Source organism: Camarhynchus parvulus, chromosome 1 (assembly GCF_901933205.1).
Source record: "Camarhynchus parvulus chromosome 1, STF_HiC, whole genome shotgun sequence".
NCBI lineage: Eukaryota > Metazoa > Chordata > Aves > Passeriformes > Thraupidae > Camarhynchus > Camarhynchus parvulus.
The window spans coordinates 17,040,115-17,065,475 of record NC_044571.1 but is presented as its reverse complement, the minus strand read 5'-3'; the positions used below and the strand labels follow the sequence as shown (position 1 = coordinate 17,065,475).

Sequence of the window (25,361 nt, the reverse complement as noted above, 5' to 3'; positions counted from 1 at the left end):
CAGGTTGATACAAAAAAAAATGTAAAATTATTTTTCATCCTGAAATTAACAGTTGAATATTTACTCTAGTACTTACGTTAGTAAGTTTAAATTTAAGATGTAAGGACAAGTTATTTTAAGCGGTTACTGCCCCACTGAAGCAACTTTATTCAACACTAACACCTGACCTATACTCTTAAGTGCTTAGGGAGGTTTAGAGTGATATTTTTTATTCAGTAACTCCAAAGTTCCCGTCATATATGGAGTCGATAAGTTTATTTTCCCGGAAAGCAGGAACATATGTATACATATGTATTTCTAGGATGTTTGCTTCTACCAGTTTGAAGTTATCCCCCTGCAGCCCCGACACCCGAGCCCCACGTGCGCACATGGCACGGACGGTGGTTCATAGGAGCGCAGGCGTGCCTTGGCAGCTTCATTCTCCGCTCCGCGTGCTGAATCCCTGTTTCCCCAGACGGGAGCCTTCATCCCGGTGCCCCCGGGCAGGAGGAGCCGGGGCCGGGCGATGGCTCCCAGGGCATGCCCGGGGGAAGCGCTGCCGGCAGCCCCGGCCTCGGCAGCCCCGCGCACAACTTCCTTGCGCAACTCGCTCTCCCGGCTCGCACGCCCCAGAAGCAGAAGCAGCAGCTGAGTATCACTGAGTATCTCCAGTGAGCCTCCCTGGCTGGAGATATTCCAGAACCGCTGTGCTCTGGGATGCCCTGCTCGAGCAGGTTGGACCAGGTGCCCCGCTGTTCTCCCCTCCGACCTGACGCACTCTTTGATTCTGCTGATCCTGGCCGCCCCGCCCGCTGCCCCGTCACGGACACGCCGCTGAGTTGGCCCCGATTTCAAAGCCGTGACCGAGGCAGGAACAGAGAGGAGGGAGGCGGGATGCAGCGCGGCCAGGGAAGGGACCGGCCGCCACTGACGCTATCCGCCCGGGGCCATGCTGCGTCCCCGCGCCTCGACGGACGGACTACAACCCCCGGCACGCCCCGCGGCAGGGGGGGCGTGAGTCCCCCACGTGAGCCGTAGAGCTGGGTGGCGATTGGCTGCGGCCGGCAGGGAGGCGGGCCCCCGGGGAGCACTTCCGGTGCCCCGCGCTCGGCACTTGTTTGGATGCTGCCGTCACATCATGGCGACGCGCGGGGGCGGCGGCGCGGCGGGACCGACCCGGCGGAGCTCGAACCTCAGCGGCGGCGGAGACGAGGCAGCGGCGGCGGCCCCGAGCGGCAGCCCCGAGGTGAGGCGGCGGCGGCCCGGTTGGGCCGGGCGGGAGGGAGCTCCACCTTCCCCGCCCCGCCGGCTCGCGGCGCCGCGTTCCCCGCCTGCCCCGTCCCCACGCGGTCGCCCGGCCCGGGAGCACGGGGCAGGGGCGGGCAGTGCCCGCGCCGCCTCCGCCGCTCCGCGGAGTCTGAGTCTCGGGCTGCCCCGAGGCCGGACCCGCCGAGGCACCCGCGGCCGTGAGGTCCCGGCGTGGCCTCCGGGGAGCCGCGCTCGCCCTGCGGGGTCGGGAGCGGCCCCTCGGCGCTGCCCGGGAGGCGCGGGGCGGTTCCTGCCGAGCGCGGGCCGCCGGGGGCGGCAGCACGTGGCGGGCCCGGTGCGTGGGGGGCGGGAGCTGCGGGCCGGGGGGGGAGTGGATGCCGCCCCCCCGGGGTCCCGCCGCTGCCCCCCCGAACCCTCTCGGCACGGCCGGGGTGCGCGGCGGGAGCGGACGGCGGCTCTGCCCGCGGGGGTGGCGGGAGCGTTTTCTTAACCTCCGAAATAGTTTAAAAAAAACCCCAAAAGGCCATTTTAATTTTTTTTTCGTTTTCTGCCGAAACCGCACTGAGGGCAGGGCTGTTCCTGGTGATGTTACAATAATTCCTGGTTGCAGATCCGTGTAGGGAAAAGCTTAAAATACCTGTGCCTGGTCACCCAACGGCAGAGACTTAAAATATGCTGTAATTCAGCTGCTGTGTGTAATACCACCAGTTCGGTGTTTAATGTGACAGAACTGCCTTGCTAATCTTGTGTGTTGCTGAAGTATCTTATCCTGTGCTCTTACATAAATTGAAGTGGCTTTTTAGTGGTAACTTTTTTCCGTGGTACAAAGGATAACATCTCAGAAATAGTAACTTCTTAGTGGTGGTTTATTTTGGCTGTTAACTAGCTCCATCGCTTCCTAGACCTTTTTTTCTTCACTGAAAAGCGCCGTCCTCTGCAGTGTGGTTTTTTTCAATTCTTTGCTAAGAAGTAACTTGTAAGTAACTTTGGTGTCTGTTATGAAAGCAGATGATGATGTTAAAAAAAACCCCTGCATTCCATATTATTTCAAATACAGTCGAAAGGAATTTAATTATTTTAAAGAGGTGAAATATGGCAGGCAATGTTAAGCAAATTCTACATTCTCTTGTAGATTTCCCTCCCCCTGCCTTGATATTATTTTTAGGTTCCTTGTGACCTGTTTGCATTGGGAATTCAGAACTTGTCTACCCTGCTTTTTCCAGAACCATACTGTGGGTGACTACAAAACTATTAACTTTATAGTAAAGAGGAAGTGAAGTGTCATTGGTGGAAGTGATTCACACTATATTAAATATTTTCTTAATTAGCACCTGTTTCAGATGTTTATATTAAAAAAGGTCTTGTTAGATGTGCAGCACTTTGTCCTGTGGGTAAATGCCCTGAAAGCTTCCATGTAAGCTTTGAGTTCCTGCAGTGAATTTTTTGCTGGAATTACAGGAGGTGTTTGTCATGAATTTTTTAGGTTGTTTTAAGAATCTCTGGCAAAAGTAGATTTTATATAAAAGCAAAAGCATGACAGAGTTGCTTGGCGAGGTTCACTCCACTACTTACTGTGTGGTTTAAGTATGCAGTGAAAAAAATTCAGTAACATCAGTTGATCTAAAACTAAAACCAGCCAAAATGATCAGCGTGGAGGCTGGGGATGGGAGAAGGATAAGGATAGGAAAGGGTAAGGATGAAAAGAAGTAAGGGGACCCTCCTGTTGAGTCACACGGTTCAGAGTGAATTCCCCCTGCCGAGCTTAGCCCCAGGCTTGACTGATAGTTTAGGCACAAAAGCACTTGAACTTAACAGCACTTAATCGATGCCTCCAGTTAACCAATTTAACAAAATATTCTGTAGAATTTACTATCAGTGCAGCAGTAAGTCACTTACAAGCCTCACTCACTCACTAATGTGAAGCACTTCGAGAGCAGCATTCACAGTACATTTGCTATAGCAAATATATTTACAAATATATGTTTACTCTGCACAGACACAGACTTGAAGAGTGTGTGGCAGGTGTATATCTGTGAAAAATTCCCCTCAGATCCAGGGAAGTACTCACGGTTGATGCCTTTCTGTGTTCTCAAGGGACAAAGAGCTGAGCCTTGAGGAGTGCTATCAGCCCAGGCTCCATCCCCAGCAGTTGGCAGTGGTCCTCCAAGAATGGCAGATGTGGGAGTTTCTGGGTCTGAGATCTGCCCCCTGAGAGGGAAATGCCTGCCACAGTCCAGGGGAGCTCAAGGGATCTCACTTAAGACCACTGTTTGTAGGGTCTCAAGAGAGAGGACTTCAGTTGTAAGAATTTTTCATCCTGGTTCAAATTTGGGTTGGTAACTTCCCTTGAAAGCCCCTTAACAAAAATATTGTTCAACTTGGGTTGTTATTCATGTAAAAGCAAAAAAAAAGGTTTTCAAGAATGTTTGGTAAAAGCCACGAGCTTGTTAGATATCACTATTTCCTGGGAGCAGACAGTGTTTCTGATTAGCTCCAAATGAGCTTTTTTCCTGGGTGCTGTTGGCCAAGGCCTTGGGATCGTACTGTGGCCTGGGGTGGGGGTGTCAGAGATGCACCACCGCTGTTTTAGTGTCTTCAGCTAAGTGAGGAAAGAGATGGTTGGGTTTTTTCCCATTTGTGTTTGAGGTAAATTAAAAAGCTTTTCTTAAAAACAGGCATGTCATCTGTGTCATGAGGTCACTGAAAGAGCAAAAAAACCCAGTGTGGTTAAGGGTAAGAGGAAGAAGTGAGGGCTATAAGCAGGGATCATGTGAGAATGTTTCTGAACCAATATTGAAGACCAGGTCTTGAATTATAAGGCCAGGAAATTTAATGGTGGAATTCTGCTAACAAAGAGTCTGTCTTGACTTTTATGAAGGTAAAATACAAATTTAGGAAGTAGGTGTTTCTTAATAGTCATCCTGCTGTGTTGGAACTTCTAACCTTGCAGTGCTTTGGAACTAGTGATGAGCAATGCTGCTGGCTCCTCTGTCCAGTGTTTTGAAAGTAGATAAATGAGTGCACAGAACATAGTTTTTAATGTAATGACAGAATGTGATGAAGTGTTTGTTTCAAATGACTTTCAGATCTCACAACTGAGATCCTTGTTCAGTGGGGAAGCCACCTCAGAGGCCGTCAGGTTTGAGAAAGGTATAATTAGATTGTGTGATCATTCAGGTCAGTGAGCACAGTATAGAGAAATATTGCATCGAGAAATAACCTCAATAAGCTACTCTTGTGGTCAGAAGCATCTGAATAATTGTGTCTAGACCAGTGGATGAAGATGCACCTGCTATAAAATTCAAACCCAAATTTTGTGGCATCCTAAAATGGTGGTTTTCATGCAGAAGTTGTAAATAAAATTATTCTTTATTTAACATAACTGTTGCAAAATCGATTTGAGGAAAAGTGTATCACATATATGTTTTCAAAATAAGCTTTTCTGTGTTAGCAGGAAAAAGTAAATTGCTGGGATGCAGGAAGCTTAATATTTGTTATGAACCAGACACATTTGTGATAAATACAACTTACCTTTTTTGCTGCAGTATTTTTTTTTTACTGCAGTCAGTCGGGATAAGGTGTATAAGGCTTTTATGACCAGTTGCATGTGAAGCAAGTTTGGAAATGTAGTCAGCTGAACAGTGTTATTCAGATTATCTCTTTTGGAGTCTGATGTTGAGGAATTGATTATATATTTACTTACATCGTTAGGTTGTCATCACAGTTTTGAAAATGTGTTTTATGTATATATGCTTGTTCCAAAGCTTCCTGGATATTTCCTGAAGTATTAGCTATTCCACAGACTAAGGGTGGAAGAGTCTTTTCACAGCACAGTCCAACTGCTTCTGTGGGATATGTAGGAGTTGTTTTCATAGATTAATGCTAGTGCTTATGTTTCTTAGGATAATTAGGTAACATTCAAGATAAAATTGATTATGGTGCAGTTACTAATTGTGGAGTTTTTTATTAAAAGGTATAGAGATGTATTTTCAGGTGGTTTAGGGAAAGATTGTGTATGTGTATGCACAGGAATATGGAATACAGGTAAGCATGGTACTGATAGTAAGCACAGTATATTTTAGCATAGTGTGTAGCACTGTGTGCTGTAGACTTGTGTAGGTGTAGAACAAAAAAATAAGTGGGTTTGTGATACATTTTGGCATGGTGGTAGGACAAGTTCTGTAGGACAAGTGTCTGTTCTGTCCTTATGTGCAGTGCGTGTTCCTGAAGCTGAACTGTTTGAAGAAGAGCTGGCTTAGGCTCTTGTGATCATCGCCATTTTCACATATAGGGTATCTGTCTTGTCTGCTGATCTTTTAGATATGAAATAAGGTGGAGTTTTCTTGATGTGCATGTTTTTTGATCGAGGTTGAAGGAGCAGAGCAGAAGACAGACTGAAAACTGGGGTGAGCAGGAGCAGTGTTGCCAGTAATTTTCCTACAGTCATCTTCAGGTGGTTTGTCCTGTAACTCTTAAGTAGCTTGGAGATGACATGCTTATTCAGAAATGTCAGCATCTTGTAATAGCTGGTTTCACAGCTAGGTGTGTTGCACATATCTCAGAGTTTTGATAAATTTGTGATCTTATGAATTTGCACGTTACCTGTGCAACATATCTTTTTGCCTCTTTGTAAATCTTTCTAGGCATGTAATCTTTCTGGCTCTGGGTTGTCAGATCGTGAGCCACCTGTGGTTGAAGGTGGCTGGAAGCTGAGAGGGCATGGTAGCAGTTAGAAAAGGTAATGGTGATTTCAGTAGAAGGTCTTTGCTGGGGTAGTTTTGTTTTGGTTTTATTCAGTCAGTACTGAATCAGCACTATTATACAATGTGCTGTGGGAAGTGCTCTGTTCTGGCTGGAATGTTAAACTGAGAAGTTCACTAGTCTGATGAGCACACATTTGAAAAGATGAGAGGTAAGAGTTAGAGTTGTTCTCACCATTGCCTCAGTAAGGAGGGAGCAAGTTCAGTGATTAATATGGGTTGGTACTTAACATTCTCAAAGTGTTGTTTCTTTTTCCTACACTCCAGCTTGAAGCTTGATACAGACCAAATCTGAAACCACCTGCAATTAAAGTGTTTTAAGAATAGCACTGAGTGTAAGACGGCTGTTAAGACTTCTGGCTAATGGTTTTAATATCTAAAGTTACAGCTAATGTAGAAAATTCTTTGTTAGTCATAATCAGGAAATCATCTAGATATTTGTGCTTGTGGCTCCTGTCAGGCAATAGCGGACCTCTGGTTTTTTAAAATGAAAACACTTTCTAATTTAGGTTTAATAAGTTAGAATTTTAGTATTTAGTTGTGCCACTACTGTCAGATTTGCTAAAACTTACAGACTACAACTTGACAGGTAGATTGAGTTTTAACTAAGAAGGAAGGGGTTTTTGTTTGGGGTTTTTTTTTTGGGTGTGTATGCTGTCAGATTGTTCTAGCTGCTGGCAGAACCGCTTTTTTGAGTACAGTATTCTAGTCTGTGGTCAACAATTTGTAATTGTATTTAAGATAGGAAAACTAGATATTTTTACAAAGTCTGTCTACTGCTACACTGAGCTTTGGTTTTGCAGGGAGCTTATTTGCTTGTCAGTAATCTTGGATTTGTTCCATGTTCATGTTTGGAAAACCAAAAGATGGTTGACAAGTTCTGTATATTTTCACCGTCTTTATAATTTTCAAATGTTTTGGAGACATACAGGACACTTGTACACAAACCTTTTCTTCATTTCAGTATTCTGATAGGTTGTTTCTGCCTTTTCTGTTAGACTTCAGAGAGTGAGTCTGAAATTCTAAAAGTCCTTGTGGCTTTTTTGACAAAGAATAGAGAATACTCAGAGTTTAGAAATTATTATTGTCAGTAAAAAATTGAACTGACACCTAATTTGACTTCAACAAAAAGCTCTGCTGAATTAATGAGGTGGTGGTGTTCACTTCCTGAAACTTCCAGATGCTTTGGAATATGCATGTGAATTGCCAGCTCTGAATTGAGGTTTAGGTTACTATGATGGTTTGCTCAGAAAGAGATGGGCATTTCGTGACTTACTGGTCACATGTATGCCCCTGCTAGTAGTTGTTCTTTTTTTCACTGGAAACAACAGAATTTTGTCAGAAAAAAACCAGCAAAATTTTTTCAGTTGACTAGGTTTGAAGCAGTCACAAACTCACACAAATGTGGTCTTGTTTACATCCCTGTTCTTCAATAGCCAGAGTTAAGTGTGTACCTGTGGTGAAAATAAGGTATTGTGTGTTTAATTCTTGTGCTCTGACTGCAGTTACATTGGCTTTTATTTTTTAGAGGCTCTCGTGCTTTGGCTTCTTTCCAATCATCCAGCTTCCACTTCTGTTGGCAGGATTGCCTATTGCTGTGCAGTGAACTGGGCTGAGGAGCTGATTTGGCTGTAAACTCTGTTAGAACAAGTTGCACGCAAACGTTAGTGCTAGGCCAGAGGAGCTTGGGCATTGCTGCTGTTCAGTATGTGACTGCAGCTAGGCAGGCCTTATCATCTTCTGTTGGAGTTGCTGGCAATTTTGTGCTCTGCTTTCAAAAAAAAAACCTCCAAAAATCTCTTTATGGATATCAGAAAGTCTGGAAATGCTTAATGCTTTTGGGTGCCAAACCCGAAACTTTGAGTTTAAAGCAAACTTTCTGTATGTTTTGCAAGACTACTTGGGTACAAGTATCTGAATCAGAAGTTCATGTTCTATGCAAATAAAAACCCTGCAAGTTTCAGCTGTTCTGTTGGTACTGCAGGTACTCTTAGTATCATGTTGTGTTAGAAGAATCTGACCTTTCTTGTCTTGTCCACTTAATGTGACACAGTGTCTTCAGCTTCTGTATGAATCCTGGGTTTTACACAACATCTGTGCCATGGTTTCAGCCATTGGTACGCACAGAGAGGAGAAGAGAGCTGTGTTGTGTTCACATTCTTGTGTTTTCACAACTCTTGTTCTTTTATGTTTATTTGGCTGACCCTAGAGCGGTAAGCCTTTCCTGGAAGACCCACAGTTTAGGACAAGCCAAGGGGAAAAAAATTGGCATTTTACAGATGACTTTTTAGAGGTGTAAAATGTTGTAATTGGTTATTTGTTCCAGCGGTTCAATTACTGCATGACCTTTGTAGGCATTTATCAGTAAGTTGTCTGCCATGGTTAGAGAATAAAACTGCAGTGCATTTATGTTTGTCCATAAAGCATGTGCATCATTTCCACACTTGTAAAGTGAATCTTCCTTGGGAAGTCAAAAGTTGCTTCTTAATGTCTGTAGAGATTATTTGCGGTTTAAAAGCTTATTGTCCTTTGATAAAGACACTATGTGAAGTCCATCTCCTCAAGAATGAATCTACTTTGAGATAAGGTCTAAAGAAAGGGACTTGCTTTAAGAATAGAGAACAACAAAGCTGTTATGCATGAATATTTCAAAAAAAAAGATGTATTTGTTTAATGATTTTTAAATAACCTTTTCAAGCATGCTGAACAAATTTGGAGTTGAAATACATCTCACAATATATTATGAGTGTTGGCTGCATTCCTTTGATGTTGGCTAATTCCTTTTGAAGAGGAAAACAGTCCTGTGCAGAATATAAAACCCAGTGCAAACCCCTGGCTTTAAGAATTAGCACATTTTTTATTAAGAAAATGTAAGGTAATCTGATATTAATTTGTGCTTTAACAGCATAACTGTGTATAAACAAGCTCTGTTTTTACAATTCCTTGTGATTTTAAGGAAATTTACGTTCAGTCCACTGAAAATAAATCAACACAAATTTTACTTTGGCAGTGAGTTCAGCTCTGCTTATCATGCTTTTTACTGTCCATGTATGTTGTATATTAGGATTGCAAATGGACAGCAAAATAACACCCAACCACCTTCAAGTATTGTCTTAAGTCCCAGCCCCTGCAGTGTAACCAAATGAACAAGACAAAAACACACCCAACCAAACACCCTTGCGATTCTCATCAGCCTGAAATGTTTCTAGAAATTGAGAATGCTGTTCAGGTGATTGAGACAGAAGTCTGGAGTATAATACACAGTATTATACAGAGAGCATCGGGTATTCTGCTCTAAAATATGACTGTGTCACAGCAGTGTTATAAAACAACTAGTGGTGGTTAACTTTTTGGTTAAGTGATTAAACATTTAGCATTTTAGGAAATCTTTAGAGAAAGTTCTGTTTAATTGAGCAGAAAGAATGTATTCTTGAAAATCATAGGCAGTAGGAGTCCAAGCCTAAAGTCAGTTAATATTCACTTTTTTGGATAATTTCATTGATGGGAATTTTACCACTTCAAAAGTGCTCCTCGTCCTGTTTATCATTCCTGTTGTAATAACCAGTATTCTCCACTTAAGAGCTGACAGTTGTATTTGGCTTTGTGGTTGAAGTAGTTGAAGCTCTTGCTCTGTGCCATTGAAACTATTTATGTATTCATTAGACTTCTTATGAGGGTTTCTTGTTTGCATTTTACCCTTATTTGTCCATGGAAAAGAAGGGTGGAAGTTGTAATTTTAAACACATTTGCTTAGCTGTTTACATCCACTTCCTGCTTTCCATTCTGAAGGTGGTTGGTGGTGCCATGGAAGAAGCTGGATCTGGGGAGATGGGAATGAATAACCAGGATCAGCTGGTGAAGAGCAAGTGCCCTGAGCTGTCTGATACATCCTTGCAGTATCCCCAGTCCAATTGCTACAGCCTGGAGAGCACTGGCACCTTGGAAGAAGCCGAGTATATCCCAAAGAGCAGAAAGCACCCGGGGCCCACGGGCTGCTCCCAAGAGTGCCGGGAGGAGACTCCTGGGAGAGAAGAAGCCCGAACTGACCCACCTGATGGCCAGCAAGATCCAGAGAGTGAAAAACACAAAGAGAAAACATTGGGTGTGTTCTCTTTGGCGTTCTGATTTTTAATATCATATTTTTAGAAAATATTTATAAAATATTTAAAATATTTCTGTAAAATAGCTATGGATTTGCTCCTTGTCTCAAATTTACTCTGTAGCCAAAAACTTGTCACCCGTAACAGGATATTTTGAGAAACTGTGTGTGCACTTCTTCTTGGGAAAGACAGTTCTTAATGCATATGTAAGACTCCTTCAGCTGGCAGTGCTATTTTTACATGAACTTTAATAATAATGTGGTAATTGCTAATCAACTTTTTTAACTTTCTGTTTTAAATCTGGGATGGCAGTGTTCAGTGCTGCCAAACACAGCTGATAATTAAATTCTAAATGCTTATTAAGAATGTATCTGCCAATACTTAACCTTCTAGGTGGCATTTTTTCAGATTTTTTATTATCTGTGCAATTCTAAAACAAAAATATTTTTGTCTTATTTTATTAAAATAATTTTTGCTATCCTAGTTGTTGAATGACAAGGCAAATAGGGCAAGATAGATTTATTCTTGCTGATGACATCTTGTGATGACTTCCCATTTGTCATCTGTTAGGATTATGCAGCTGTCAAACCAGGGAACAACTTAAATCAGGCTAATTTCTCATGGATCTATATTTTACTTCTAAGGACAGGCTGCTTTTCTGGTATATGGTTTTTCTTCCTCAGTAACATTGTCTATCATCCATTTCATAGGAAAAGAAGTGTTATTATTAATGCAAGCCTTGAACACGCTTTCTAGTCCAGAAGAAAAGCTGGCAGCTTTGTGCAAGAAGTATGCTGATCTGGTAAGTAATTTGTAAAGATAACAAAAGTTATAAATGTGTTAATATTAACTATGGAATGCAAGAACAACTAATGAAGGCCAGTTAATGATTTTGAGTATTTTACAGTGTTGCTTATAAAGACACTCAGGCTGACTGAGTATTGCTTCAGCCAAACTTTCTTGTAGTCATTTCACTTCTACATGACTGCCCAAATCCAAAGAAAAAACAGGTTTTGATAACTTGGTGTTGAAGCATAATACTAGGATTAACAGAAAAGTTGAGTTCTTTTGGGAGTAATTGATAATGCTTTTGTGCTAGTGTTTTATCATTTTAGGATAAAGGGAAAGAACATACTATCATACAGAGATTCAAGGGGGAGGGAGAATGTTCAGTTATATTTAACTCTTTAGTGATTTTCGGGAAATGTAGGATGTTGGAAAGATCTAGGTTTAATTTTGCTTTGTGCTTTCTCGTGATGTGAAGGAACGAAAAGCAATGGTTGCATTTCTTCAGTAACAAACCAAAAAGAAGCAGTTCATAAACTGCATTCCCACCTCAAGTTGGTAATTCATTCTCTAAAACAACTGATCACAAAATTGGGGAGGGTTCATAAGTTTACTTTTCAGAATGTAATGAGCGCTTGACTCATTTTTCTTTAGACAGGGACAGACAGGAATGGAAAGACTGGAAATCTTGTGTGTATATAGGTTTTCCCTCCGTATTTGTATTTATAAAATGAATGCAAACTAAAGAGATTACAAAAGCCTAAGTTTGCTCTCTGTAGCTGTCAAGTGTATCATATACAGATATTTCTGAAAATGACATAATGGCTGCACAACATGGCATTACTCTTCTGAAGGAATTTTTTTTTCCTTTGAGATTTATACTGTCTCCAAAACTTTGAAGATGATCTAGCAGGTGGTCTTTTTACTCACAGAGGCAATATTGATTACTTAAGAAGAGACTTAGATTAGTTCTGTTATGGAAATCCTGAGTCCTCCATGGAGGTCTGTTACATTTTTGCTTTGTTTTCCTTGCTCTCTCTCACATGCTTTTGGTTCATGTGAGTGCATTTCCTTTAAAACCAACAGTTTCTCTAAGAAGTCACTTTCATTTAAATAAGAAACAAAAATAGTTCTGAATTGTAACTCAAGATGGGGAACCCACCTAAAAATGAGCTTTGATATTGTGAGAGAAAAATGCAGTAGGTTAGTTGTTCCTTAGGAGCAATTGCTCGTGCATGTGATGCCTTTTCTATTTAAGCAAACAGCTCCTGTGTCACCTCACAGTGGTGATGAGGGCCTGCATGAGGAGCTAGGCCAGTTTGAATCCCTCAATTCTACAGAAAGAAAAGAGTCTGCCCTATTTCAGTTTGAGTTTTATTATTGCTGGAAAGATCTCAACAATTAGGTAGCAGCTGGACCAAATAAATTGTAATCTCCTTCAAGAAGCTTGGTAGTCAGGTGAGATGTGTCCTCTTTAAGGTTTTTGCCCTCCTAGGAGGGGATCAATAGACTGTAGGCAGAGTAAGCATTCACAGTTGCCATCCTAGAAAACCACCTGCTTTCCTCATTATGCTCAGAATGGCTGAGCACCTGGATGAGGGCTTGTCTGGGTGTAAGAATAGCTCTGTTTCAGCTAAATGAGTTTGAGGGATGCCTCTGTTCCAGTTAGAATGTTTAGGTTGGATCTGACTGTATTCCTTTTAAGATGCATTCTTTTCTTCATGATAGTGATGGAGAACCACTGGCATAGATATCAGCTTTAATGCCAGCAGAGGTTTGAACTGTTTATGACAGTGCACCTACAATGCTTTTTTTCTTTTTTTAAAGATTCATCATCTTTAAAGCTCACTGTCAGGTTTTTCAGTGGTGTCTCATGAAAAGGACTGTACAATGAAGGTAGGAATGCCTCTCTCCTGGCAAAAGATCTTCCACAATTTTTTTTTCCATAATTTGGAATCTATCAGGAGATCAGCCTGTGTTGCAGGAAGGTTTGCATCCTTGGTAATACATCTCACACTGGCACACTTCTACAGGCCTGAAGTTTCATAGGTGTGTAGACAGCACAACCACTTGAAGTAGTGTTTTCTGGCCGTGCAGGAAAAGGTCTTTTTGTATTTAGATGTGAAAATACGCCCTTAACATTCCATTTCCCTAAACTACGCTAAATACACATTTAATTTAGGGTTGTCATGGAGGTCCTTAACTTTATTCTTTCTTTTGTGCTTCAGCATTATTTTGAGCTCTTTCAGAAAACCAGCACTGTATTATTCTTCTGTCATGGTGATGTTCCTGATTGCCAGCCCTCTTTTCCTGTGGTGTCCCAAGGCTGAGGCACAATCTAATAAGGAGCAGTGTAACATTTAACATTGTAGCCTTCTTTGCAAAGAAACAGCCTCTAAATAATATGGTTTCTCGGGGAGCCCAAAAATCAGATATAATGGATTATCTCTGTGACATATTAATGCAAGAAAAGTCTCTTCACTGGATATTCATACAATAGATTTTTAAATATGTATAGAGGTTACCTGTCTAAACAGCCTAAAGGAAATAGAAAAAAAATTGCTTCAAAGGGTTGAGACTGCAGATGTCTTAAAGTGTGGACTATGTAGTTGTAATAGTAACTGACTTGATTTGTCAGGGCTGCTAGTTTTGTCTGTTCTTTTCTGAAATACTGCAGAATTCTACAAACTTGTATCAATTACTGCTTCCCTTGGTAGGAGCTCCTGCTGAGAAGGAGCTCTATACAGTTCTGTGGTTTTTCTTTTTGATAGCAAAAACAAGACCCGTTGGATAAACAGTTGTGTGTACTTTCAAGATAAGAGTGGGAAAAGTTGTGACTTGTTGAAAAGCCAGTCTCAGTTGGCTTTTAATTGTATCTGCTACATCTTCCTTTCAGAGGGCTATTTTTAACCCTGTAGATAAAAGCAGGCTGATAGCTCATAGTCAGCCAGAGGTACATGCTGCCTGTTCCTCGAAGGCAAATGTTAACTGGCAAATGGAATTTGTAAATTTTCATTTTCTGTCCTTACACATTAGAATTGTCTGGATGGATGATGGCAGTTTCTCTTTAAGATCAACTTGGGGTTTTAATGAAATTTTATTTCCTTGTTTTCATCCAAAATGTTCAAAAGTTTCTTCAGTGTGCTCATCTAGATGCATAAAGATGGTTTTGCCTATGTTTATTAACAAATTTACTCTCTAACTATAGTTGGAGGAGAGCCGAAATGTTCAAAAGCAAATGAAGATCCTGCAGAAGAAGCAAGCACAAGTTGTGAAGGAGAAAGTCCACTTGCAGAGTGAGCATAGCAAGGCCATTTTGGCACGTAGCAAACTGGAATCTCTCTGTCGGGAGCTTCAGCGTCATAACAAAACTTTGAAGGTTAGTTTACATAAATTACAGGCCTGCTGGTGATGGAAATCTTACAGATCACTGCTTAAAATCAGACCTGCTGCTTTTTTCCTTGTCACTTTGTCCATTACCCCTATGTGTAGATGAGTGGCATGTAGTGTAAGTGTAGCTGATTTTAAGGTAAGGAATACAGGGATAGTTAACTTGCTGATGTTCCTTTCCCCCCCAAACCAATTCTTATTACTTGCAGTATTTGATCTTGTCATATTTGTTTCTGGGAGCAGTGCTGATAACTGCTGGGAAAAATTGCACAAGTAAAATAATAACAGCATGAATTGGCAGGGTAACCAAAAAGCTTAATTCTGTCAGAATATTATTGATGGGAGTGAAATGGAAGAGAGCCAAGATAAGAATCTGTGATTGCTGTAGAAAATTGCATTATAGTATCAGTGCTGGTTTTTACATCTGGATGATGCTGACACTTGCAAAGGTACTTAGCATCTTAATATACCAGCCTTTGAGGAATGTTGGGAGTGGTAAAGACAAGTCTCTAGAAGTTTTGCAATATCTATATTATTTTTTTCCACACGCTTCACATGGGTAGTCAGCGTGGCATATTATGATTGTGGCATATGTTAGTTCTAGCACTCTAGAAATTAAAACTGTACAGAAGTGAATTACTGCCATTGTTTCTGACTCAAAAAGTGCATGGTTTGACCTGAACACTTTCAATATTTTATATTTAAATATTTTATTAATATTTATCCATAAAAGGAAGAAAACATGCAACAAGCACGTGAAGAAGAAGAAAGACGGAAAGAAGCAACTGCACACTTCCAGATCACACTGAATGAAATTCAGGCTCAACTGGAACAGCATGATATACACAATGCCAAGCTCCGTCAGGAAAATATTGAACTAGGGGAAAAATTGAAGAAGCTCATTGAACAGTATGCACTGCGAGAAGAGGTGCTTACAGTACACTTGTAATGGGATTTTCTTAGTTCCTTGACTGTAAGGATCAGATAATTATTGAGAAGGGGGGAAAACCCCTCATGTCTTACAGCCATTTTATATATAGTTTTTGTAATTATTCTTTTTACTTCACTTCTGAAAGAAATTTAGTAGCTGTTTGGCTCCCTGTCTGCCCTTCCTGACTGGTTTTGATTATCTGAGTTCAAAATGCATTGGAGAAAGTCTTTCACAGTGAAAATAATCAAATAGAAATAGGTTGTCCAGGGCTTGTCGAACCTCTGCCTTTAGACATATTCAGAGCTCAGCTGGGCAAGGTGTGAGTAACCTGATCAGGCTTTGAAGTTGACCCTAGTCTGAGTGGATTAAATGGCCTCCAAAGGTTACTTCCAACATAAATATGTATTAATAGTTGATATTCTTCAGAATTATAATGGAAAGGGATATAAGAGTTATTCTGTCTTATTTCTTCCATTTCATTAAGGTTGGGGTCTTTGTGTACATAGCTGCTCTTGTTGGCACAGAGTCTAAATAAGCTATCATGCTTTAAGAACATATTTGGCCTGGTGTCATGGAAATGTCTCTACTCTAGGGCTAACTGAGCTGTCTTTAATTGGCACCAGTTTGTGAGCTAGCTGCTCTAAGCTACAGTGATGGAAAACAGCCAATTCTCCTTGTCCAAGAAAGAACTGAGCTGCATGGAGTTCTACAGCTAAGATTAGTTGGCTGTTCTTAGTTGGCACAGGAGGTTTGGAGTATAATTTCTCAACAGTTTCTCGAAGATTGTTTTTTTGTTTTGTTTTTAATCAGGATCAGTTAGTTAGAAAGCTCTCTGTAAGTAATTCCTTACCTTTTGTAATTGTGGAATATTTGTATCTACCTTGAGACTATATGTAGAAAGGAAGTTGCCTTGTGCTACTTTATGGATAGAAGCAAGACTGCAAAATGCAATGATTTGTGGGATTTCATGAGCTAAATTAACTGTTGTTGCAAACTTTGCTCATTTTGAGCATAATGATGAAGACTAGAGCTTTTACAAGTAACACAATAAGGATTAGAGGTAGATAAATCAGCTTTAGAAGCAAGGATGTAAACTGCTTTTTACAGGATTTTTGACATGTCTGGTGTGATGTGACTGGTGGTATTGTACCAACTTAATGTGACAGGCACCTGGCTTCCATGAAAGACTAAAAAGGGTAATTACATTGTATGGAGATAAAGGGGGAAAAAAAGACATGTAAAACATGGTCCTTTGACCACTTTGTCTTTAGCATGAAACTTTTAAACAATGTGCATCTCCCCAAACAGTAGTACATTGCCTTCATTGACCAGCAGACTATGTTTGGCTATTATGATTTTCTTTCTCCCTTTAGCATATTGATCAAGTGTTCAAACATAAGGAACTGCAGCAGCAACTTGTGGATGCCAAACTTCAGCAAACTACCCAACTTATTAAAGAAGCAGAGGAAAAACATCAGCGAGAACGGGAGTTTGTAAGTGAACTCTATATATGTTAAGAGCAGTAAAACCCACCAAACCAGACTTTTCCTGATTTAAAGCAAATACAACAAATTGAGAGGACCGACTTTTGAAAGGTAGGGTAGATTTCAACAAGGAGACTTGGGATTTAAATTTTGTTTATGATACATGGAATATTGATGTCCATGTTAACAGGCAGGTAATGTTACTTGTTTGTATTTTCTCAGCAAATATGCTAAATATAATTTAAATTTCTATTAGACTAGGGAATATACTGTGAAACACCAAAGGTACTTTCTGCAGTCAAGAATTGTAACCTCTGGTGTTATGCTATAAGAGATAACAAATATAGAATAAAGCACATTTTTATGCACTGTTTGCCCCCCAAAATGTGTGTGATGTTTTATTTTTATGTTGATAATCAGCAATATACTTGCAGTCTTCTGAGAAGTCTTCTTCCAATGAATCTGTAACTTCTAGAAAAAAAGCCTCGTTTTTTCTGTATAATCTTAAAATGACCATCTAGTGTTGGATTCTTCTGTTTTTTTGAACATAATTTCTGAGTCTCAAGCTGGTGAAAATCTCAAACATGAACCTACAAAATGGTGTCAAGTTGAAGTAAAATTGGTTTGAACTAGTCTGCAAAGATAATATGGTGACTGGAGAAATGAATGTGGAAAATAAATTAGGCTACAAATCAGTTACAAGTTGCATGCAGTTTGTTAATTAACTATTCATAATTCAGCCGTTCAAACTTGCTAGAAAAATAGAAATATTGACTCATGTTGCCAGTTAGAGAAATATTTCAATAAAATTCTCTGCATAACATCACATCCTTTAAATTGTGTATATGAAAATGCAGTGTGGTAATAAGGCCTGTGTGAGAAAATGTGGTTGAATAGCCCTTGGATGGTGATAATGTTTGTTCATTTTTAATCATAGTTTGACTTAAGCCATTTTTGGGAGTATTTTTTTTCATTATATGCCCTTTTGCATTGTTTTTTAGCTGCTAAAAGAAGCTACAGAATCCAGACACAAATGTGAACAGATGAAGCAACAGGAAGCTCAGCTGAAGCAGCAGGTATCTTTTTTTAATGGAGACATCTTCAGTAGCAGTTCCAGAAAGAAAATACCAAGAGATTTGTGACTGTAGTGAACATAAAGCAGCATCTGAAAAAACTTTATATTCAGATGCTTGTGAAGGGTACTTTGTATTTTTTTAAATAAATTTTAAATTAATTTCCAGTAGGTAACTCTTCCGTAGTGAAGCATGAAACATAAATTGTAAAGAACTGATCTTTTGTACTTGCTGCTTAATACATCTGGAGAGTACTGTTCTGGAAGGCTCAGCATTGAATTTCTGGAGTTAGTGCTCTTCTGAATTAATAGTGTTAGTACTACCAAGACTAGAATGTAGTAAAGCTTAAGAAGAAAAGTTTAGGAAAGCATGGCTTCTCTGAAAATACTGTTTTTTTGTGACTGTAAAGAGTTATGTGGGGGGGTTTTATTCAGGCAGGTTTTAGAATCTCTTTCTTACTGTTGCAGTCACCACCTGTTGTGGAGGATTGGGAGCAAGCAATGTCCTGTTTATCCCTATAGTTACTCAGATTTAGTAACCCGACTATCTCTGTCCATAAACCCTGCTGTCTTCGGATTATTTTCTTGTTGTAATGTAAAAGCTACAGCAAAATCCCCTCTGAGGCAGGAGAAATGGTCTCTGGATTTTGTGCTTTGGATCACCTTCAGTCATTGACTGCATGTGAGCTCAGCATGAGGCACAGGGAAATGACAGTTCCAGCCAACACAGAGCAGTGGGAAGCTCTGTTTAGTAGCTATTCTCCTCACTGTGTGTCTGTTCCTGCTTCATTTGAGGTTTTGTATGAAGTCTCTGTCCTGGTTTCAGCTGGAATAGAGTAAATGTGTCTCTATTCTGTGTTTTGGATTCACTATAACATTGATAGTGCACAGATGTTTTAGCTATTGCTAAATTGTGATTACTTTAAGTCAAGGTCAGTTTTATGTCTCATGCTCTGCTAATGTAGAGGTACACAAAAAGCTGGGAGCACAGCTAGGACAGGTGACCCAGGCCAAAAGGCCAAAGGGATGTTCCAGACCAGAAAACATCATGCAGGCTGATGTGGGCATGGGAATGGGATCTGGCATTGGGAAGTAGGTGGTGAGCAGCTGTGGTGTGCATCACTTGTTTTTTCTTTTCTATTATTGTCATCATAATCTATTGTGTTTTACTTTGTTTCAATTACTAAACTGTTCTTACCTCAAACTACAGTTTTGATTCTCTTCCCTATCCCACTGGGGTGGGGGGCGGGGATGAGTGAGCAGCCATGTGGTGCCCTAGTGTCTGCTGGGCTTAAACCATGACAGTGTCTTTGAAAGCTATTTCATGCCCTTTTTTCACACATATCCAACTCTTTTCTAGCCTTTCCAGGAGTTAGGTTTAAAGTGTGTGTGTATGTGTATAGTTAGATGTAATCATACACATCTCCACTGGACTTGAACACAGGAACATCCAGATATTTCCAAATAGGTTTTTTACCATGCTTAGTCTTTTATGATTTTTTTCCAAGTTGGTTGCCCTTTATTTAAAATCTCACTGCCTCTTTTGTTGGTTTTAATAGTTACAATGGGTATAGTTAGTGGTTTCTTGGGGCCAACAGATTTTTTTGTAGAATAAGATGAACTAGAAAGTTCAGTGACAATAATGGCAAAGAGTCATGATGTACTGCTGACAAGCTAGGCTAATTCCTGTTATGAAATTCCCTTTACTAATAGAGCAAACCACAATATTTCTGTGCTCTTAGTTGTATTGTCCTGCAACCCCCTGTAAAAATTAAGAGAACCTACTACTCTTTACTGAGAATAAGAAGTTACTCTGAAATGTATTCCTAGAACAGCAAATCACACACTGATTAGGAATAATTTTTTTTAAACTGGGTTATTAAACAGATTTTGCAGTTCTTTCTTGGTGATTTACCTTGTGGTGCAGGGCAAGAAAATTTTCTGTAATTGAAAGTTAATGCTCTTTACTTTTTAAAGTGTAATGCTCTTCACTGTTCTGTGAATTTCTTTTCAATATTCACTTTCCTTGATTTTTGTTCACTGGGAAGATTATATTGGTTGTGAACGTGTATTTTGATTTCGGAAATCTGTCCTGTTTATTTTGTCCCAACCTTGATTATTAGCTTTGGCTGGTTAAGGTGGAAAGGTAGGTAATTCCTAAGATTTAACTTCACCAACCAGGTGCTGAGTTTCCTATATTTGTGTATGTTCACAGAATTTTTTTCCAGTGGGGAAGTAAAAATGAGGTAGTGATGAACTGTGATGTCTTCCAGCATTTTATTAAACATAATATTCTTTTTACTTCAGAATATATTGCTGTTCTATAAACACAGAACTCTACTTCACATATAATTTGAATAGCAGGTCTGTGTGTTTCTCAAATGGAAATTGTAGCGTAGTTTAAAAAAATATAAGGAAGTTAATGTTTTACCATTTCTAGTTTCATTTTGCCACGTACCTACACATTTTTGTATTTGTATACACTGTTCAGATTAATGTCCCTGCCTTTTTTCCAATAGCTTTCTCTTTACATGGATAAGTTTGAAGAATTCCAGACCACCATGGCAAAAAGTAATGAGCTCTTTACAACTTTCAGGCAAGAAATGGAGAAGGTATTTATAGGACATAGTTTCATAAAGAGTAATATAGAAATGCATGCTGTTAGTGGGTTGCATTTTAGTTTTTATAAGCATTGGTCTTCTGATAATATAAAGTGTGTTTTGACAATTTAATGTGGATCATAAGATAGGGTATAATAATTATGGAAGAGAAATATAATTTTTTTTCTGTATTTTAACATACTTAAGAAATACTTAAATTGTAATTTCAGTGTTCTACCAAACTGGTTCTCATTCTCTTTGGCTGTGCTTATGTTTTAAAACTTCTTTTCCTGAAGGTTTTTATTACTTATACTTAAAAGTTGATAGTCTGTTTCTTTTTAGACTCAATATTGTTTTCTTTGAATGCAGAATCTGTAGTTGTGGGGTTGATTCTGTGCAGAACCACTTTCCCAAAATAACTTGTTCAAACTGGACTTGGAAAGTAATACGAAGTCGTCTAATTAGTCATGTAAAACCACCTACGTTGCAGCACAAGCCACAGAATTAAATCTTTTATTTATCTTCTGTAGATGACAAAGAAGATCAAGAAACTGGAAAAGGAAACCATTGTGTGGCGTACAAAATGGGAAAACAACAACAAGGCTCTTCTGCAAATGGCTGAAGAGGTAACCATCTTTTAAGCAGCAGTGTAGTTCAGCTAGAGCTTGAGTCCTAGAGAGCTTCCAGCAGGTTTTCAGTTTTAGAGAACTGGAAGTAATACACAGCAGCCTCTTCTTGGACTGTCTGCATTATGTTTCAGTGTTATGTAAGTTATTGTCCTCCTCAGGCATGGAAAATGAAAGGTTGCAATGTAAATCTAAGCTGATGGCACAAGAAGAAAGTGAGCCTGGTTATTACTTACTGTTTAATTAATGAGATATGTATGAAATCATACAAGCTGAAGGAATTGACTGCATTTCAATATGCTGAGCAAAGTTCAGCCAATGCTGTGATAGAAATCTGTTTGAAATGCACAAGACTGACATGAAGGAATTAAGCCCCATGCAACAGATTGATTGCTTTCCTGCGTTGCTGCTGCTTTTGAGGTCACAGAATGCCATTACTGACTTGCAGTCTTGCAGGAGCTGCACAGTGCAGCTGTGCCTGCTCTTTCCAGGGCCTGGTTCAGGTATGTGAGGTCTGGCCTTGGCAAACTCTGCTTGGTTGAGTAGGATCTGCTGAAGTGCTGTGTATCTTTCCCTCCCTTCTTGTAAGAAGCTAGTTAGGAGAGCCCTGAGTGTGGTACATTCTGGCCTGGATTCTGCAGATGGATTGTGGATTTCTTACTTCTGTGCTCTTCTCCTCCCTACAGTTGCCATTATTTGGGTTGACAGTGTTATGGGAGTTCATATTAGAGTCCTGGCTGACGCCCAGCCCTTTCTTATAGCTAGCATTAAGTGGTTCTGTAGTTCTCTTTGCTTGTTTTGAAAGGCATCCACTGCCACTCCAGCTCCTGGCTAGGTGAAGTATTCTGAAGAAATTGGCTCTAGCTCAGCTGGAGTTTGGCCTGCTGGATTAATTACGACTTAACATTCAGGATTAAATAGTGGTGATTCTTTTAATTAATTTAAGGGGGGAAAATAGTTGTATCACTGAGTTTTTATTTCCTTTGTCCTTCAGAAAACAGTAAGAGATAAAGAATACAAAGGCTTTCAAATAAAACTGGAGCGTTTGGAGAAGCTCTGCAGGGCCCTTCAGACAGAAAGGAACGAGCTGAATGAGAAGGTGGAAGTGCTCAAGGAGCAGGTTTCTCTTAGAGAAGCAGATGTGGATCTGGCAGTGCAGGTGTTGCAGTCCTGCACCCTCAATTCCCATGAGGAGCTGGGAACTCCCATTGACACGGAACCAGGAATCCAACCCGATGCAGAATCACGTGCGGGAAGTAGCTCAGAAAAGACTGTCTCAACAAGTCCTGTTCCTGGCACTGAATCTGTAGACTAAAATGAAGTGTAAACACTGTATTGAGAGATATATTTTGTGTATAACTTTCTCTGTTGGTGGTAACTATTTGGTTTTGTGGTGAAAATTTTCTTACTTTTTCTACCATATCTGTATTTTCTTAGAACTACTGGACTTATGTGGTACAGGAAGCTGCATAGCAGCTTTAAATAGCTTAAACTATAAATTTTCCACAACTGTGTTGCACATCTGCCTCATTTTTTAGAAGAAAATATTTTTCCATAAAAGGATGCATGTGCGTTTCCTCCCCACAACACAAATCACTGTCATGGAAGACTGTGTACAGACCTAATATTGTTTGGGGAAAATGGTGACAGCAGGTCACTCTTTTGTTTTAAAGAACAGCGCTCTAGTTTTGTTCATTGATTTGCCACTCAATATACTAAAGATTATCAATTTTCCAGTAAATTTATCTACATGAGGATGTCTAATGGCCAGTAAAAAAGTCAACTTTCCCCCTATGTATGTTTTCATATATATGAATGAAAAAGTAAAGGTCCAGAATATAGTTAAAAGTATGTTTAAAGGGTTTTATGTACTTTGTGGTATGAAGAAACAGCTTTGAAATACATTAAGTTGCAGCTGGTGAAACAGGGTGTACAGCTTTTTGCAGATGTCTCAGGGCTGTGTTGTAAAGGTTAGTTTGGACTATATGCCCTACCTGTGAACATGTTAAATATAAATGTGTGGGAAAACGTACAGTGATGCTACCGAGTGGGATTTTACAGCTGTGGAGCCTATTGCACAGGTCTTGGTCACATTCTTCCCTCTTAGCTGCAGTGTGTCCACCACATGGTTATCCTGACTAGAGAAGTCCATTCATGTCTGAGCAAACCCCTGGATTATCTGAAGAGCTGGAAAATAAGACACTTCCTGCTGGAGGTGTGGAATACAGGAGTCTGGCATATAGACTTCCTCTAATAGCCAGGTATGCGACATATTTAAGTCTTAGTTAAGGCTGTACTGGTTATGATTGAACATGAAGATTCAGATATGTCTCCTGAGCTACAATGTGGAATTTCCTGCACGTTCAACCTCAAAGCTGCACCAGTTGGCTGAGTGCCTTCCCAGTCAGGTTATCTGGTAAAGATGGTACTTCACATTCTCACACTAACATACCACAAGCACAGCCACCTTGTTAACCTCAAACCATATTGTATTTTCCTAGAAAATTTGATATCCACATTGTGACTTCTTTTCTTGAAAGGAACTAGGACCAACACTTATTTTTTGGCAAGGCAATGTGATCTAACTACATGCTACCCCTAACTTTAGTTCCCATGCATTTACTTTCTAGTTTTGGTTGCTGTCATTTTAAGAAATATGGACATGTGTAGCCTTTTCTGGTACTTAAAAGTTTTTTGCACTTACTTGGGAGGGGATTTCTGAGTCAAGCACATCTCAATGAGCTTCCTACCCCCATTGCCCTTGGCAGTTCAGTGGCTAAATTACTTGAATGTTCAGGCTGCACTGAGCTCCCAGTCCTTTTTCTGTAGTAATGTACATTGAAATAACTTAGCTGTCTCAGAGAGAAAGGTTCTGTAAGGCCTAATACATGTGTTTTAGCTCATACCACTAAGAGGAACTGTGCAAAACTTACATTTCTGAAATTGAGCAAATGGGAAGCTGGCCATCTTCTCCTAGACTGTGTGGGTTTGGTGTTTGTGGTCCAAGCACAATGCAGGAAGGAAAAGAAGGTAGCAGTGAGCAGTCAGGTTAGATTTAGAGCTTTCAAATGCTGATCATGCAAACCATATGGCATAAGAATAACTGGAAAGAAAGATTTCAGACTTGCTGTTCAAATTACTTGCTTTATAGAATCAAGCTTGAGAAAACAGGTCTTGTGAGAACTGGTTTTCAGCTAACACTAAGTGTGATGTAATTTTCCTGAGGAAAAGCGAAAAACTTTGTCTCTTGGTGCATCATACCCTTGGCAAGGTAGGACATGCAATTTTCAATTTTTACAATTTGTTGTTTGGACATTTGTATTCTGAACAATTCTTTCTGTAGTGCTTGTTTTACATGGAGGCAAGAGTGAGTTTTTGGACCCTGCTGCAAGAATAAATTAAAGGGCTTTTAGAGACACGACAGATGTATGCAACAGCAATACAAGTATCTTTGACACTGGCTAAATATGTAAATGAAGCTGAATGCCCCAAGTGAAAGGCTTTTAGAATGGGGATATTTTCTCTATTTTCTACCCTCAACATACCCTTATCATAGCAACTTATCTGGCCAAGGCAAACTGTATTTTGTTTCCTGAAAACAGTCAGTGAAGTTTCATACAATGATTAAAAAGTGTTGTTTTAAAAAAACAGACTGATGTTAGGGATAAGCTCAGCACTGTCACTGATCTGCCATATTGCAGGCTATTGCACTGCCAGGCTGCAGCCAAAGGGGCTCCAGTAGAGTTTTTAAGTAAATTTCTATTACTGCCTTTCTCTCACTACTACAAACCATTTAACCTGGATGTAAACTGATGTAGCCTGAGGTGAGTGTGTCTAATTGTCAAAACTGGGGCCTGATGGACAGTTTCACCATGATTAAGCTGCAAAAAGCAAAATTGTATGTGATTCAAGACCCAAGTACGTGTATACATACACACATAAGTTAGGGCTGTATCTGTATTGTTTTGTCCTTCCTTTCATTACACCTGGTTATGTTACAGTTCAATTCTCAGGTGTTGCAGAAAATCTACCTCTTTGGACTGTAGATGGAAATAACTGTGAAAAAAGTGATGCAGAAATCTAGTTTGTGCTAAACACACTGCTTTATTTTTACAACCCATGTCTGCTTTCATGAGGAAAAGTGATAAATGAACAGGCAGTCTTTGTTTTGCTTTTCAAAAACATTTTGTAGAGATTTTTCACTAATGTGAATCTGAAATTTTATCTACTCAATTCTGTATAGATTAAGTAAATAAGTATGCTTAATATATTGGACTCTGAGTTTTTCTTTAACATCATACTAATGTCTTCTAACTGAATCTGCTGAAACTATTTATTTGAAAAGTCAAGAGTGAAAATTAAAA

At 39.9% G+C, this 25,361-nt stretch overlaps 1 protein-coding gene across 1 annotated transcript; it reads left to right on the top strand.

Annotated features, from left to right (window-relative positions):
- The first annotated feature begins 540 nt into the window (after positions 1–540).
- TXLNG (taxilin gamma) lies at positions 541–25,265 on the top strand. Its single transcript, XM_030945051.1, has 10 exons — positions 541–1,225; positions 9,798–10,110; positions 10,819–10,910; positions 14,103–14,273; positions 15,018–15,212; positions 16,589–16,708; positions 17,701–17,775; positions 20,291–20,383; positions 20,902–20,997; positions 21,992–25,265. Exons 1-10 carry the CDS (start codon positions 1,118–1,120, stop codon positions 22,310–22,312), a joined length of 1,584 nt encoding a protein of 527 aa, XP_030800911.1. The 5' UTR covers positions 541–1,117; the 3' UTR covers positions 22,313–25,265.
- Positions 25,266–25,361: the final 96 nt, after the last annotated feature.